Here is a 16,522-nt window from a genome sequence, read left to right on the forward strand (position 1 = left end):
ATTTTCTCTGATTTTTTTTTCTATTTTATTTCATTAACAGTTTACTGATTGTGACCACTAAAGATTTTACAGTCCACTGACAAATGGGTTGTGGCTCTGAGTTGAAAAACTCTAAGCTATAAAATATGAAAGAGACAAAAAAGTTGAAAGTCCTCCAGGTTTAGTTTGAGTGGTGAAGAAAATAGGTACCACTAATTGATAAAAATAAAGAAGAAATTGGAAAGGGGAGTTGATAAGTTTCCTGTGGCTACTGTAACAAATGTGAAAGGAAAATAAAAATGGAGTTGGTGTTGCTAAGAGAGCTCTGTAAAATGAGCCAGGAGGCCATTGAGGAGGTGTGACTTGTGTGCATCTTGGCCTGGATGAAATCTGGTCTTTTGATTCTTGTCCTACTCAGAATCCTTGTTGGACCGTTACTCTAGGGTGGCTCCTGGCAGCCTGTCTGCTTGTTTGGGCCCTTGCCCTAGAGCAGCTCACGATTCCTGGAGGACAGATGTTTCCTGACGTGCAATCAGGGGTGGTCACGGTTCTTTGGCAGCCATGTGGCTTTAGTCTTTGTGGGCCCTTGACTCTTTCTCTTCCCCAGAACACTCTTTTGGTTTTCCCTGAATCTGTGTCTCCCAAATTGCAATTCCTAAGACCCCAAATAAAGCTCTTTCTTCTTTGCTGCCTCAATACTGATTATTGTTTGACACAAATTACCATAAACTTGGGATCTAAAGCAACAAAAATTTATTCTCTCACAGTTCTGGAGGCCAAAAGTCCAAAATCAGTATCACTGGGCCAAAGTCAAGATGTTGGCAGAAGCACACACCCTCCACAGGCTCTAGGTGAGAATTTGTTCCTTGTTTCTTCAGCTTCTGGAGACTGCGTGTGTGTAGGCACATGGGTTTACCAGGTAATTGTGCCTCTTCCTCCCTCCCTTCCTCCCTTCCTTTCTTCCTCCCTCCTACTTCCTTCCTTCCTCCCTCCCTCCCTCCCTCTCTTTCTTCCTTCCTTCCTTCCTTCCTTTCTTTCTTTCTTTCTTTCTTTTCTTTCTCATCCACCTAAGAAATCACAGTATATTAGAGTAGATGTAGAACCATTTTGTACAAATACAGGTTAGTGCCTAGCACAATATCTGCCATATTGTAGGTACTTGACAAAATATTTGTTGGATGATTGTGATAATTCTTTGCCTTTTAAGTGACCTTTGCCCTAAAAATCTAGTATTTTTCTGGTCCATTTTGTGTCTCTTCTTGGACATCAGAAACCTGCATTCAGAATTTGGCATGGAACCTTAGAGGATATATGGTTCCGGTTGTAGTCCCTCATTTTTACTCTTTTGCTTTTCTTAATTTTTAAAAAAAATTAATTTATTTATTTTTGGCTGCGTTTGGGTCTTTGTTGCTGCACGTGGGCTTTCTCTAGTTGTGGCGAGCGGGGGCTACTCTTCGTTGTGGTGCCCAGGTTTCTCATTGTGGTGGCTTCTCTTGTTGCGGAGCACAGGCTCTAGGCATGCAGGCTTCAGTAGTTGTGGCACATGGGCTCATAGTTGTGGCTCGTGGGCTCTAGAGCGCAGGCTCAGTAGTTGTGGTGCACGGGCGCCGCGGCATGTGGGATCTTCCCAGACCAGGGCTCTAACCTGTGTCCCCTGCATTGGGAGGCGGATTCTTAACCACTGCACCACCAGGGAAGTCTCATTTTTACTCTTGAGGTAACAAAAACAGAGAAGATAAGTGATTTGTCTAAAATGATCTAGTGCTCTTTTCACCACACTCCTTTGCCTTTTCACATTCATTTTAAGCCAGGCTTCTTTTCAGTTCACCTGTCAACCTAAAGAAGCAGTACTATTACTAAAATGCGGTAATACTCTAGGTCTTTCCCCTGTTGGTATTTATTTTCTTCAAAAGCAAAATGCTTCATTCCACAGGGACTCAGAGTGACTCATCTAATCACAGCTTTACACAGTGGATCCACTCTCATACCTTATATCTGCTTCTTGCTGCAACTTTGGAAATGTGTAGTGGCATTTTTTGGGTTATCACTATTAATGGGTAGAGCAGGGTTTCTGTATTTTATACCTCGAATAATGGAATGCTTAGACATTCTATTATGAGCAGGACAGTGTGTTACAACAAGGAAATAGCTCAATTGAAAATAATTACTAGAAGGCAATGTCCTATGCCACAAAGAGTTATCCTCTATGTATTTACATTAGAGTAGACTTTTATGACTTCAGATCATCTCCATTTTTTTTATGGTAAAAAAAATTATGGTGAAAGTAAAGATTTTTTCAAGAGATTAATTTTATCCAGAGATGTCAAAACTGGGTCTCAGTAATAACGTTAGTGTTGTCGTGCGGGTCCCAAAGAAGAGGCGGACAAGGAGAATGGATTTAAACAGATGAACAGCAGGGGACTCAGGACTCCAACAGTCAAGAGTCCCAAACCTCTGCCCGTCCACATATTTATTTACTGGATACACAATGAGCTTGTTTTTCAGCTAGTGAAAAATAGAAATCAGATACAGATCATCGGCTTCAAAATATGTTTCGACCTGCAGGCAAGTTCGTACAAAAACATTTGCGAACCCATTAAAGTAATTAAATTGTTCAATCTTTTCTTGTTCTTAAACAACATGAACAAGTCGTTCCAGGACGCTTAATTCTCTGAACACTTCAAAGAGGTGCTGGAACCATTTGTGATCCTTCAGCCAGATGTCTCTTGTGTGCGAGGACATTTCCGTGTTCTCAAGAATGCCGTCCCAAAACAACCTTTTCATATAAGCTAAACTTTTTGGACACTTTCCACAACGTTAGTTATGTTTTGAAGACACAGATAATTTTAGCCAGGGTTTGGGTGAAGTGGCAGATATTCTTCAGGATCATTCATCATAGAGAAGTCACATTATGTTGAGTAATTTAAGGAGTAGGCTGTGTTTAGAGGAGAATAATGTGAAGTGACCTGGAACTGGTAGAAAGAAAATTATGAAGAAGAATGTTGCTACTACTAATCTAATGCTGAGAATGGCTTTGTGTTGTCAGAGAACATGTGAAATATGGATTTAGTGAACAGAGTTTGGTTAGAAGTTCATGGGTAATTTTGGAACAATTTCTTATTGTGAAGCACTGGGAAGATGGGGCATCTCATTCACAAATCAAAAAAAGTTTTTTTCTTTTAAGTATGATTTTTTAAACACTTCTGTGTCAGGCACTGTGATTTACAGATATTATTTCATTTTACCATCTGTCTATGGAATCTGGACATTCATTCATTCAGTAATAAGTAGTAAGTGAAGGTTTTTTGAGCGGAAGAATTACATGATGTGAGTTATACTTTAGAAAGATTAATATGATAGCATGTGGGATGGCTTATTAGGTTGGTGAGAAACTGGAGGCACTTAGTAGATAATGACCATAGTCCAGTTGAAAAGTAATGAGGACCTAAGGCAGAGTGATGACAGTGGAGATAGAGAAGAGGGGATGAATTTGGATGAATTTGGATGAGATGGCCATAATTAAAGGCCGAGTGAGAATGAGTCCATTTTAGACAGTGGGTTTGGTTTTATTGAGTTGAGGCAGGGTCTAGTCAATTGGAGATGTTTTACTTCAATGTAATTTTTAATGAAATGTTGACTATAATAGGAAGGTTTTTTTTGTTGTTTGTTTTTGTTTACATCTTTATTGGAGTATAATTGCTTTACAATGGTGTGTTAGTTTCTGCTTTATAACAAAGTGAATCAATTATACATATACATATGTCCCCATATCTCTTCCCTCTTGCATCTCCCTCCCTCCCACCCTCCCTATCCCACCCCTCTAGGTGGTCACAAAGCTCCGAGCTGATCTCCCTGTGCTATGCAGCTGCTTCCCACTAGCTATCTATTTTACGTTTGGTAGTGTATATATGTCCATGCCACTCTCTCACTTTGTCCCAGCTTACCCTTCCCCCTCCCGTTTTTTTTTTTTTTTTTTGCGGTACGCGGGCCTCTCACTGTTGTGGCCTCTCCCGTTGCGGAGCACAAGCTCCGGACGCGCAGGCCCAGCGACCATGGCTCACGGGCTTAGCCGCTCCGCGGCATGTGGGATCTTCCCGGACCGGGGCACGAACGCGTGTCCCCTGCATCGGCAGGCGGACTCTCAACCACTGCGCCACCAGTGAAACACACCGCTCCCGTTTTTAAGCTTGGTCCATCAGCCCTCATTCACACTTGACAGTGTAGAGAGTTAATAGCTCTGGCTTAGAACCGGATCTGTCACTTTCCTCTGCCTGACCTGGGCTATTTACTTAGCCAGGCACATCCTTAGCCTTCTCAGCTGCAGAATGTCCATAACAAATACCTTTTACCTAGAGTCCTTGTGAGACTTGGATACGATAATTCATGTGCCTCGGTCAGGACAGAAGCTCAATAGATCGTTATTATTGTTCTTGCTATACTTTATTTGCCTTATTCATTCTCATTCTCTTATGAGTATGCAGTAGATTTTTCCAGTGGCTGCATGATGTGCTTATATGATATTGCAACAGACTGAATACAGAAGATATGAGAATTCAGCTGTCTTCTATTAACCCAGGCACCGAAGAAATTTGTAAAAATTTAAACAATACTACTCTTCTCACTAAATTCTTATTTTTGAAAAACATTTATAAAAGCAAGAGTAAAAAAATATCATGTCAACATGTAGAGTTCATTATTGTCATTTGTCCATAAATAAATTGGTGGAATTTGTGAATAAGTATTTAAATATTTCTCACTTTATTTTTTTTAATACAATAGATATTGACAGACATCACCCCCATAACCAAACATCTCTTAGAGGCTGCAGTAATTTTTAGGAGTTGCAAAGGGGTCCTGAAACCAAAAAAATTTGAGAACTGCTAATTTAGAGACATGAGAGCAGGCTCCAATAGGCTAGTATGTACTTCTCAGAGTCCAAGGTCCATTGAAGACTTTAATAAATTGGGTTTCCTTTCTGGCAGCTGACAAGTAGCTGATGAAGAACCCCGTAGAGGTGAACTTCTGGGAGGAAATGATAAGGGGAATTATAACTGGGGACTTTCAGGGAAATGACAGGCCTGGAAAGGGTAGTTTTAGATAGTGCTAAGCCTCTCCATTCAGTTTTTTCTACTGTACTTTAGGATTAAAGATTATGATAGTATATTCTAAGAATTATTTGTTTTATAGACTTTTTATCATGCTTTTGGCATGTAAAGTGTCCACTGGGGACTATTACTGGAAAGAGCCTAACTAAAACTAGAGAAAGTTATGTCACCACTTGGCACTTTATATAGAAGGACTGAAGATCAACTGACTTAGTTTAAATTCATTCGCGTTCCAAGCAGCTTTAGGATAGAAAACCAGAGCTGCATCTTCTTTATATAAAGCTTCTCTCTAAAATCCTGTAAAGGGGGCTTTTGTTACTTGTGACAAGTTCCTAAAGAGAAAGATTAAAGTGATGGTGTTCTTTCCCTACTTTTCTCCCCTTTAGAAATGGTTCTAGAGAGTTTACTAGTGTGATTGCCAACCAGTGATCACAGGTCACGGCGTCTGTGACAGAGTCTGTTTTCCAGTCTGCACATGTTAGTCATAGTCTGAAGTGTTTAATATTTTCAGAACATTATCTTTTCCTAGCCCTGATTTTTTTTTTTTTTTTTGCAAAAAGAATCTTGGAAAAACAATGATTAAAGGCTTAAAAAGAAACAAAAACAAACAGAACTCCTAAATTCCAAGGTAAATTTTGCATAATAAAAGAATTCTTTTGCATTATGTCATTTACACTTTCAAAGGCTTCATTTCTACGCAGTCTGATTCTATTACACATTTTGTAGTTAATTGGAATAGTTTGCTAATTACTGTTATTCTCTAGATAGGGTTGCTAGATAAAATAGAAATTTGAATTTCAGGAAAACAATGAATTACTTTTTAATATAAGTATATCCCCAATATTGCATAGGACAATACTTAGGTTAATGAATTATTTGTTGTTTATCTGAAATTCTAATTTAACATCCTATACATTAATTTGCTAAATTTGGCAACCCTAACCTAAGCACAAACAGGTTCTTTGGTTTGTCTTTACTTAGCATTATATAGAACAGGTTGTATTTTCAAATGGTTTTATAGTAAAAGACAAGAACTTAATTTTCTCAGTGAAACAATTATTAGTTGGAAAAAAGTGTTCCTTTGTGTAAAATAGAATGGTTAATTCTCAGAAACTGAGTCCTAAGACTAGCACTGGTCTTGCAAATCCAGTTTTCCGTTTCAGTTTGGGAAACGTTCTCTTTTCTTTATGGGTAAACTGGCTCCACCCAGCTGCTGAAATGAGATATAAGTTGTAACAAAACCGGAAGTTGGATAGGCTGCCTTTGCTTATCGGGGTAAGTGTCTCCTCTTTTCTTTATGTCCGAGCTCTTCGCAAAGCGCTTACAAATTGAATCCAGCTCGGTGACAGTACTGAGAGAGCAGGCGCCTGTGCTGACCCGGGCGGTCGGCGACGCAGGATGGATGCTTTATTAACAAACTGTGTTCTGGAGCTTGCGAGCTTGTGTTGAGCTAATGAGTGCTCACGAACGAGTTAGAGTAATGATAAGTCACGTGACTTTGACTACGGAGCTTTAATCCCATGAAAAGGGTGATTGTAAGTAGAGACGTGTCTGGGATCATGAAAAGCATTGACTTTATTCATGCATCAGTGTTTTTATTTTTTGTTTTTAATTTTAAGCAACGGAAACTCCGTTTTTATCTAAAGCTAATGGCGTAATTACCTATATGGAGTTTACTTAGAGCCCTATTTGGCTTTTAAAGTGTCTTTTAATTTAGAAATCTTAGCTCCCCTCACCCCCACCTCTGGTGTGCCTTTAGAATTTCAGAGACTCTCTGGGGTGACTAGGTGTTACCTCTGCCCTTGATTTGTTTACGTCTTGTGCTGCCCTAAGGGCAAAGGGGAGTTTTCCGTTTGTAAGTGTATTATTAGAAGTATTTCTTTATAAAGCTAAACTTCTTAGTTCAGATACTTTCTTTTTTCTCTGAATTAAAGAAAAAATAGAAAGATTTGAATGTTTACTTGGATAGTGGAGAAGTGGGAGGCTAAAATTTGGTCTATTGATTTACTGAAAACAACGAGCTAGACTTTTTAAAGGATGGTTTTGTTTAAAGGGATGTGTTCTGCTAAGTCTTTTAATAAGCCAGTATGTGGATTCTCTTTGCTGGCTGTACCTTCTGTTTCACACCTGTCCACTTAGGTAATGTCAGATTCCCTGGAAATCACATTGTAGTACATTGCATTGAATGCTGTTTTCAAGGTTGTCTGCTAGTCATTGTGAAAGGAAATCAAGGAGTAGGATGCCTTTGCTGCCTTCAGAAATTTGCCTTAAGACAAGTCAACCAGTTGTGGCCGAAAAATTTTTTATTAGCAAAAAACCCAAAGCTTTTGGAGCGTCCCAGAAGAGACTGGTTAAAGTTGGCGGAATTAGGCAAAATTCCAAGGAAGAAAGGATTTTAATGGAAGACCTTTATGGTGGGCACTGTGCTAAATGTTTCGTAGATGTTATTTCATTTAATCTTCACATAAATCCCTTGATATTGGTAGCATTGTCTCTAACAAAATGAGAAATTTTAGGCCCAGTGAGATTAAATAATTTGTCCAAGGTCAGTCATTAAGGTGGTACCTGCTGGATTCAAACCTAGGTCTGTGTGATTTCAAAGTCCTTACCACACAATGTCTCATAGGACAGAGTAGTTGATAGCATTTTAAATGGACCTTGAATGACAATAACAGTAAAAGTAATATAGAATGTTTGAAAATAGAAAAAAATCTGAACACCTTACAATTAATTTAATGTGTTTCTTTACAGTCTTCAAATATGCCTGTCTTGCAGTGTTTTTTAAATTACAAAGCACTACAGGCTTTAAAAAATATGCAAAATTCAAAGAGGATTAAAAAGAAGAAGTCCACTTCTTTTCCCATATTGAAAACACTTTCCTAGGGGGTAACCACTATTGAGAATGGTTAAAGCATGGTGTTTTTTCTTTTCCCTTTTCTTTTATATGCACTTGGTACATTATGTATCATTTTGTAGTTTGGTTGTTTTCATTCCTCATTGTGACAAGAGCATGTTTCCACCTAAGTACATGCAGATTCACGTCCTAAGCTTTTCTGAAAAGAGTTAACACTCGTAAAGAACTTAAAAGAATGCCTAGCTCTTAGAAAGCAGTCAGGAATTATTAGCTGTTATTTCGGTCATTGTCTACTCTATTTCATTCTTTTAAATGGGTACACGGTATTTTATTTTTAAATTGTTTTTATTAAAGTATAGTTGATTTACAATGATGTGTTAAGTTCCGGTGTACAGCAAAGTGATTCAGATATATACACACACACACACACACTTACATGCACACATATGTATATGTCTATTCTTTTTCAGATTCTTTTCCCTTATAGGTTATTACAAAATATTGAATATAGTTCTCTGTGCTATATATAGATCCTTGTTGGTTATCTGTAGTAGTGGGTACACAGTATTTTAGAGTCTGGGTATAGCATAGTATATTTTTGTAACCACCTAAATTGTCTTAAACTTTTGCTATTACAAATAATCCTTGCATAATTGTGGGGGTTTTCTTTTTCTTTCTTTCTTTCTTGTTTTTAAATTGAAGTATTGTTGACTTACAATATTATATTAGTTTCAGGTGTACAACATAGTAATTCACATTTTTATAGAATATACTCCATACAAAGTTATTATAAAATGTTGACTGTATTCCCTGTGCTGTTTGTTGTGTGGGGTTTTTTATAGGATAAATTCCTAGAAGTGAAATTCCTCAGTCAAAGATTAAACATATTTTAGTTTAGTAGGAAATTGTCAAATTTCCTCCAAAAATATTGCAGCAATTTACACTCTTCAGTGTATGAGCACACTTATTTCTCCACATGCTTGCTTATATTGGATATTATCAGTCTTTTGCATTTTACATGAAATGATAGGCAATGTACCTTTATTTTTAACATAGTTTAAGCACAGTGTTCAGATATTTTCTGTATCTATTTTTTTTCCCATTTAACATATATCTGTTTTTACATAGGTAGGAATTTGATGGATGGCATAATGGAGGTCCCAGTTAGAAGACAGAACATGGGGAGGAAAAAAAGTGAGGTACTTGTTCCAGAAGTAAGTACAAATGGTACATTGTTGATAGAACATGGATTGGGCTGAATACACATTAAATGCCTAATGCTTTTGTCTTTAATTGAATAATTCCAGGGAAGCTGTTGAAGGTTTTTGGTGAGCGGAGTGATACGATGAGAATTGTGCCTTAGGAAAATGGTCTTGTGGTGTTGCGTAGGATTCGAATGGAGATACAGAAACAGGGAGGCCAATTGAGAGTATTTCATGAATCTGGGTGATAATGAAGGCTTTGTGCTTGAAGGTGGTGTCAGAATGGAAAACTGTAGACAGATGTAATAGAGGGAATGGAAGGTAGAAGAGAGAAACAGAAGGGATAGGTAGATGTCCGGAAGGGTGGAGGTCGAATCTGCTGAACTTATTTGGAAATTGGGGTCCCAAAGAGTGTTTGGAGTCAAATCTTGAGAATTTGGGCTTTCAAATCTTTTTTTTTTTTAAATCAATTAATTTTTGGCTGCGTTGGGTCTTCGCTGCTGCACACGGGCTCTCTCTAGCTGCAGCGAGCGGGGGCTACTCTTTCTTGTGGTGCGCGGGCTTCTTACTGCGGTGGCCTCTCCGATTGCAGAGCATGGGCTCTAGGTGCGTGGGCCTCAGTAGTTGTGGCACGTGGGCTCAGTAGTTGTGGCTCATGGGCTCCAGAGCGCAGGCTCAGTAGTTGTGGTGCACGGGCCTAGTTGCTCCGCGGCATGTGGGATCTTCCCGGACCAGGGCTTGAACCTGTGTCCCCTGCATTGGCAGGCAGACTCCCAACCACTGCGCCACCAGGGAAGTCCTGGGGTTTCAAATCTTGTTGACTAGAAATGTGTTGATAGGCCACCGTCAAAATAGGAAAGTCAGATTCAAGAACTAGTTTGGAGGAAAAAATAATGAATTTCATTTCAGAAAAATTGAGCTTAATGTCATCCAAACAGAAATCTATGTATAGTTGGAAATTTGAGTTGAAGCATTGTGGAGATGCGGGATGGGGGCAATTGAAAGGCTTGGGAAATATTATTCAGGGGTGATAATTGAAGCTATGGAAGGGATAGCCTGTAGAGAAATGTGGGGGTCAAGGAAAACAGTCTTGGGAATGGATATCTTCATGTAAGGGTCATGAAGAGGGACCAGATTATAGTATTTTTTATAACGACTGTTTCTAACATTTGACCTTGGACCTAGTTAGGCTATTCTTCACTGCCCTCCAAAGTCCATTCTCACTTCGCTCTTTCTATCTCTACTTCTTTTATTGCTCCCAAACTGTGCTCATTCTGAATCCCTTTTCCTGTGGGATTACTGTGTCAGCTTTTAGTGTCTGATTTGAAGCTGTGGATTAAACCTGTGGTTAAAACCTCACAGACTAGACTGGAGATCATACTTTTCACCACTCATTTGCTGTGACTTTGGCAAGAATCTTAATCAGTGCCCTGTTTTACATACTGGGGACAATAATACCCCTCACACCTTCCTGGGTTGTTTTGAGGAATGTGTGCTAAGTCCTTGACAGGATGCCTAATATGTTGTGAGCCCTTAGCGCTTGTATCATATTCTCCTTTACCTCTCAATTGCCATAATAAAATGCAGTTTTTTTCCTGTTCTGTCCCTATGTGATCTTAGGCAGTAGTTTTTTTTTTTTTTTTAATAACCTCTGTGAGCTTCAATTTCCATGCAATAAAAATATGTTTTTGTTTTTTCCAGGGATTAGAGTTCATACATGTGAAGCACCTACTATGTTGACTAGAATAGAACAGGCATTCAATAAATAGTAACATCATTTAAATGATATATTAATGGTATTTGCTTTTGTTTCATCTATTAGTTTTGTGCCTTTAGAGAAGGGACCATTCCACTTAGCACCTAATATTGTTTTTAGGACAGGACTGTTGTGAGGGCCATGTGGAATGATCCAGATGAAAGCTCTGTGTGTAATAAGATATTTGCTTCCAATCATTTTTCCAGAGAATGAATAAAGTGGAAAAGTTGCTTTCTGATGATGTTGTGATTAGAGGAATCAGAATTATATCAGAGAGCTCCCAATTCCTGTTTCTTCAGTGGTTTCCTCTACCTTTCCTTTTACTTAAACTCTAAATTCTTTTCAGAATTCTTTTCAACCATTTTAGGTTGTCAGACCTGACAGATCTCATTGTGCCACCATTTTTTATGCTCTATGTTTTTTAGAATCTTTACTGAAAATGTCATAACTCCAATTGTTAATTTAAAAAATCATTTTTCTCTGTACTTCCTGCTGTGAAAATGGAGTCTGAAACATTTTTATCTGGGGAAGTGGAAATACTTGACCTGTTTTTCAATTTCCCTATAATTTGAGATCCAGCTATCAAAGTCAATTTAACTCTTGATGTGGAAGTTTTCTATGAATGTAAAGTTAAATTGCTGGAAAGAAGGGGAGCAAATTTTCTGAAATATTTCAGAAGGCTTGAACAAGTTAAATGCAGATGAAAGAAATATATGGAAACCTCCGTTGTTTAACCACAATAGTGTTCAGAAGAAATTAGCACATACTGGTGATGCGGAAAGTTGCTAGTGATTATAAATAATGGCAATTACCATTTATTGGCAACTTAGTGTTTTTAGGCATTGTACTACTTTTTTTTTTTTTTTTTTTTTCCGGTACGCGGGCGTCTCACTGCTGTGGCCTCTCCCGTTGTGGAACACAGGCTCCGGACGCGCAGGCTCAGCGGCCACGGCTCATGGGCCCAGCCGCTCCGCGGCATGTGGGATCTTCCCGGACCGGGGCACGAACCCGTGTCCCCTGCATCGGCAGGCGTACTCTCAACCACTGCACCACCAGGGGAGCCCAAGTAGGCTAATTTAGATTTCACGTTTGTCACAGCATGCCCCCACTCACATTGTTCATTGTGAAATTTGGATTCTTGCTGTACCTGTTTACTTTCCACATCCTTCTCTCTCCAAGGAGGGAGCAATGATGTGGAGTGAAGAGAATGAGAATGTTGGAGTTAGATTTAGGTTCTAATCCTAAAAGTGTACACGGTTTCGGGTACACTCCCTGGTCTCAGTTTCTTCATCTCTAAAATGATGATAATATCTGCTTGTTGTAAGGATTACATTAGATGTACTATCTACCAGTTTCCCACCAAATGTCTGTTTCTTTTTCTTCTTATTCACACCATGACCCCTTTATTCCCCCCGCCCCCACCCCGTATTAAAATGTAATCCTTTCCTTTCTTATTGTTATAGAAATTTCATTGCTTTCTGTATATCTCTTGTGCTTAGTCTTAACTTTTCTGATTTTATCAACCTCCTTATCCTTCTCTGGTTCCACCTACTTTTCTAAAACTTTCTGCCTAATTCTCTCACTGTACAAGTGAACATCTATTTGTACCTCTAACCCCAGTCCATCTAGGTTTTGGTCACAGGCCTACCAGGTTTGCCCCAGATCCTAGATGAAATGCTGAAATTACACATGTGCTGTGTCCCAAAATTAACTTTTAATTCCGCTTGGAATTTCAATTCTATTTTTTAATGGAAGCAATATTATAAATGGTGGTTCTGTCACTAGGCCAAAAGCCCAGAAACTAAAGCATGTTTAACTCATAAGTTAATTGAAAATTTTATACTTATAACAAAGTAAAAGAATATAATGCCATTGCAGTTTTAGTAATAAAATAAAATAAAAACAATATTGAATAAGTAGTTATTTACTTTATACATTGTTTGTAGTATGTACCTGATGGAAATTTTGAATGGAGCATTTAAGTGCTTTAGGGATTGCAGTGTTTGTATATTATGGTTATGATGAAATAAATATTCACATTTTAAGGCAATACAAGAAGAATTTAAACATAATATTTTTTCTCTGCCCCTTTGTGTGTGTACTCCCCCCTCCCTCCCCCCTAGTGTGCACTATGCATCTGTATTATGGGTTAACCAGACTTCCCCAAAGGCAGAAATACCTGCTCAACCATAAAGATCGATTTTTCTTCTGGCACCAGTCATGTAACTCCTTGAAAAATAACATTCCTTTCTCAATCCAGTAAGTGGTTGATTACCCATCACACACCTTGTACATGCAGACATCTTTGGTGAACTTTATGTATGATGCCAATATATTATTTCCCTTAAAGATAGTGATTGGTGTAAAACAAACTGGTCAGGTGACCTGGGGAGATACTGGGCTATACCTAATGGAAGTTCTTAGCTTAAATTCTTACTTATGACCTTATTAATGTTACTAGCTGTATTATTTGTATTCTGCCTATTTTACACGATTATTGTTTCTTGCATTACCAACGTGTGGCTGAACCTCAGATACATTTAGTGATGATTAGGAAACCTGAAACAATTGACCAAATATATAGTACTATAAGATCAATGATTGTAATAGTGTAACTCTAGCTGTGGGAAGAAGCAACAAGAGGGGAACCATTTCCTGGACCATAACAGACTAGTAAGACAGATGGTCTGGAGACTTTTGGCTACTGTTAACTGGGCCTAGTTCAGTAATTGCATATTGAGTGGCCTATCAATATCTGGTATTCAGATAATAAAGAATACACTCGTTTTGAAGTTTTATCTTCATGTGAGATGTATGTAGTGTATGGTAAAGGCAGTTGTTATACCTTTTTACTAAGTGCCTGTCTTTCAGGCAAGAAAGAAAACTGTATAAATCTCATCAGGTTTGGTAATATTTCAGTTAGAGAATCAGGATAACCTCTCTTTTAACCTTTTAAACTAATAGGTCTGTCTTTGTCCTGGGATGACAAAATGCAAGTTATGTTATCTTTTCTTTTATTTCTCTATATTATACTCATGGTAGAATGTGAATATTAAAAACCTATAAAAATCATACAAAATATTAAAAACCTGCAAAAATCATACAAAATTTTACATACCTGTAAAAATCATACAAAATCATACAAAATACAAAAATCATACAAGTTTTTCCAGGGCTTGAAGAATGATCTCGTAATATAATAGCTCATATCCACATTCCATAATTTTAGCTTAAATGTTTCCACGTATAACTCTTTATTCCTTTTCATAACTATGCAATCTGTTGGCATAGATTGCCTAATGAATTAATGTATTCATTTGAAAAAGTTTCCTTAAATCATTAACTGGGAAACCATCATTGGCCATTGTTATGAAAATAGAACTTTACCTTGAGTGGTCAGTATCTGACTAAGGACAAAGTAATTGCTGTTGTCTACTTCTGTCGCTGACCTTGTTTGTTATATTTTCCTAATGAATGACAGGTAGTGGTGTCTTTGTCACTTCCCTTTCCCATCTTATACTTCATGCTCTAATAATTCCCAGTATGCTTTTCCACTTTGCTTTATCCTAAAATCGTAATGTTAGTATTGCCCTGAATTTATTCCAGTTCATCTGTTATATTTTGCAAATGAAGAAACTGAGAGAGAGATTAAGTGACCTGATTGATGTTATTCAGCTACTTAATGCATAGCAGAGACTAGAAATAAAGTCTTGTTTCCACTTTCACCTGGCAGGAAGTCAGTGCCAAATAAATATTTGTTAAAGCAAACTAACTCTTCCCACTGTACCATTCTTTGAGTGAGGCACATTTCTGCATTTAATTTTCATAATAACTTGGCCAAGATCACATGGTTAAAATAATTACCTTGATCCTCTCCAGTAAACCTTGTATGGTCCTAAAATCAGGTTTGCCCCTAACGAAAGGACCTGGAAGCCATGTTTGAACAGAAGATTTTCTATTGCTCCATTCCTTAGCAGTTATTTTCTTGAATATTGTTTCCTATAGTAATTAACTATTTTCAGGGTTATGCTTTTCCTCTGAGTCTACAGAGAAATCTTATGCTGCTCTTATGATATAGAATTTTTCAGAAGCTCTTGAATGGTTCATTTGTTCCTTTTGCTTATCTTTAAATGAGAAGAATTCTATCTAGCATCAATGTTTGACGAAAGATAGGGGTATAGAGTTGGACCCAAAGCTACCTACTTGGTAGCTACTGGTGTAATGTACAGGGCTGGTTAAAGAGTAGAGCTCCGGCACAATTTCTGGTGTCTAGCAGGAATTTCTATAGTTTAGCCCTGGTCCAATGTGGGGTTTATAATTTACATGACTATAAAAGGATAATTTGTTCTAGTGATTCTAAGGGTGCTTTTATTTTTGTCTATGACCATGTATAGAAAACGCCCATTTCTGTGGAGAATGAACTGCCTCTTGAGCTCTTCCCATCTGCAGCCTGTCCAGCGTGTGGACTTTACTGCCACATAACATGTCCCTGCCCATCTACCTCTAGCCTTGTTAAATACTATGATTTGCAGGTTCTGCATGTATGCACAAAGTGAGCTAGACAAGGGTGGGACTGGTTTTCTGTTAGGCAGATGGTAAGAGGCAGATAAACTGGATGAGAGAAGAAAATTGCCTGGGTTAACAATCATGTTTCTTAATTCAGAAGTATTTGGGCTATAGGTAATAGAAATACTGTCTCTTGCAATTGGTTGTTAGCCTCAGTTTTCAGTGTTGCAAATTAAATTGTCACCATGACTAGTTTAATGGGAAGTTGGGAGAAATCATATCAGAGATTTATTCAGGTGATGATATTTAAATCCAGAAGAAACATTTCTTATTTGTTCTTTAAGCTTTCTAGGATGAAGTGGAGCAAAACCTTTTGCTTTTACTGGATTATTTTATTATTTCCCCATCATGCTAATGAAAGCTAACATTTATTATCTTCCTTGTCAGACCTTTGGCTGTATCTAAATTTTATTTTTTAATAAAATTTTGAAAGGAGGGTTTTCGTTTCCCTATTTTTCAGGTAAGGAATGAGACTAAATGACTTGCTTAAAGTTTCACAGTTGGTAATTGGTAGAGCTGAGATTCAAATCCAGGACAAACTTCACACATCACATTCTTTATAGTACATATATTTGAGAATGTGGTTAACTGACTATGAAAGTAAATAGTTGTCTAGAACTTACTATCCTGTGATGTGAAAGCATTTATATTTTAACTAATTACCTTTAAAAATAATGTGCTTTTAATCTTCTTTTTGAGATGGCAGTTCCTGGATTTACCCTTGGTGCCTTCATACTTCTGTTGCTCGTTAGTTCTGTGGCTAATTATCCCAATGGAAAAGTAACGAAGTCATGCCGTGGAATGATTCCTGAACATGGTCATACTCCACAGTCTGATCCCCCTTGCTACATCTCAGTGAGTCAGATGACATTCAGGCCAGGAGAGAAGATCAAAGGTACTGTGCTGGTATTAACAATTTACATTTTGAATTTCACTTTTTTACTGTAAATTGAATCTTTATTACTGTTGGATTTATACAGTTTCAGTTAATCTGTTCATCTGCTTTTATAAGATACCATGATCTTATACTTCTCATTTTTGTGTTTAACTACTACAGATG

The 16,522-nt window shown here is 37.8% G+C and overlaps 1 protein-coding gene across 7 annotated transcripts in view; it reads left to right on the forward strand.

The window, feature by feature from the left end:
* Positions 1-16,522, forward strand: part of FRRS1 (ferric chelate reductase 1) — a 94,409-nt gene that overhangs the window by 43,833 nt on the left and 34,054 nt on the right. For 2 of the 7 annotated variants that reach the window (XR_003794267.1, XM_029226853.1), the window contains exons 2-4: positions 747-830; positions 9,067-9,152; positions 16,162-16,357. Coding sequence is in view for 6 of the 7 variants with exons in the window: in XM_029226853.1 (XP_029082686.1) it covers positions 9,078-9,152; positions 16,162-16,357 (271 nt within the window). In the remaining variant the exon portion in view is untranslated. Of the gene's footprint in view, positions 1-746; positions 831-6,340; positions 6,360-6,580; positions 6,620-9,066; positions 9,153-11,905; positions 11,963-16,161; positions 16,358-16,522 lie in introns of those variants that run through there. The other 5 variants (XM_029226854.1, XM_029226856.1, XM_029226855.1 and 2 more) reach the window with 4 other exon arrangements.

The sequence above is a fragment of the Monodon monoceros genome, unplaced genomic scaffold (genome assembly GCF_005190385.1).
Source record: "Monodon monoceros isolate NGI ecotype Baffin Bay Population unplaced genomic scaffold, NGI_Narwhal_1 Super_Scaffold_18, whole genome shotgun sequence".
Lineage (NCBI taxonomy): Eukaryota > Metazoa > Chordata > Mammalia > Artiodactyla > Monodontidae > Monodon > Monodon monoceros.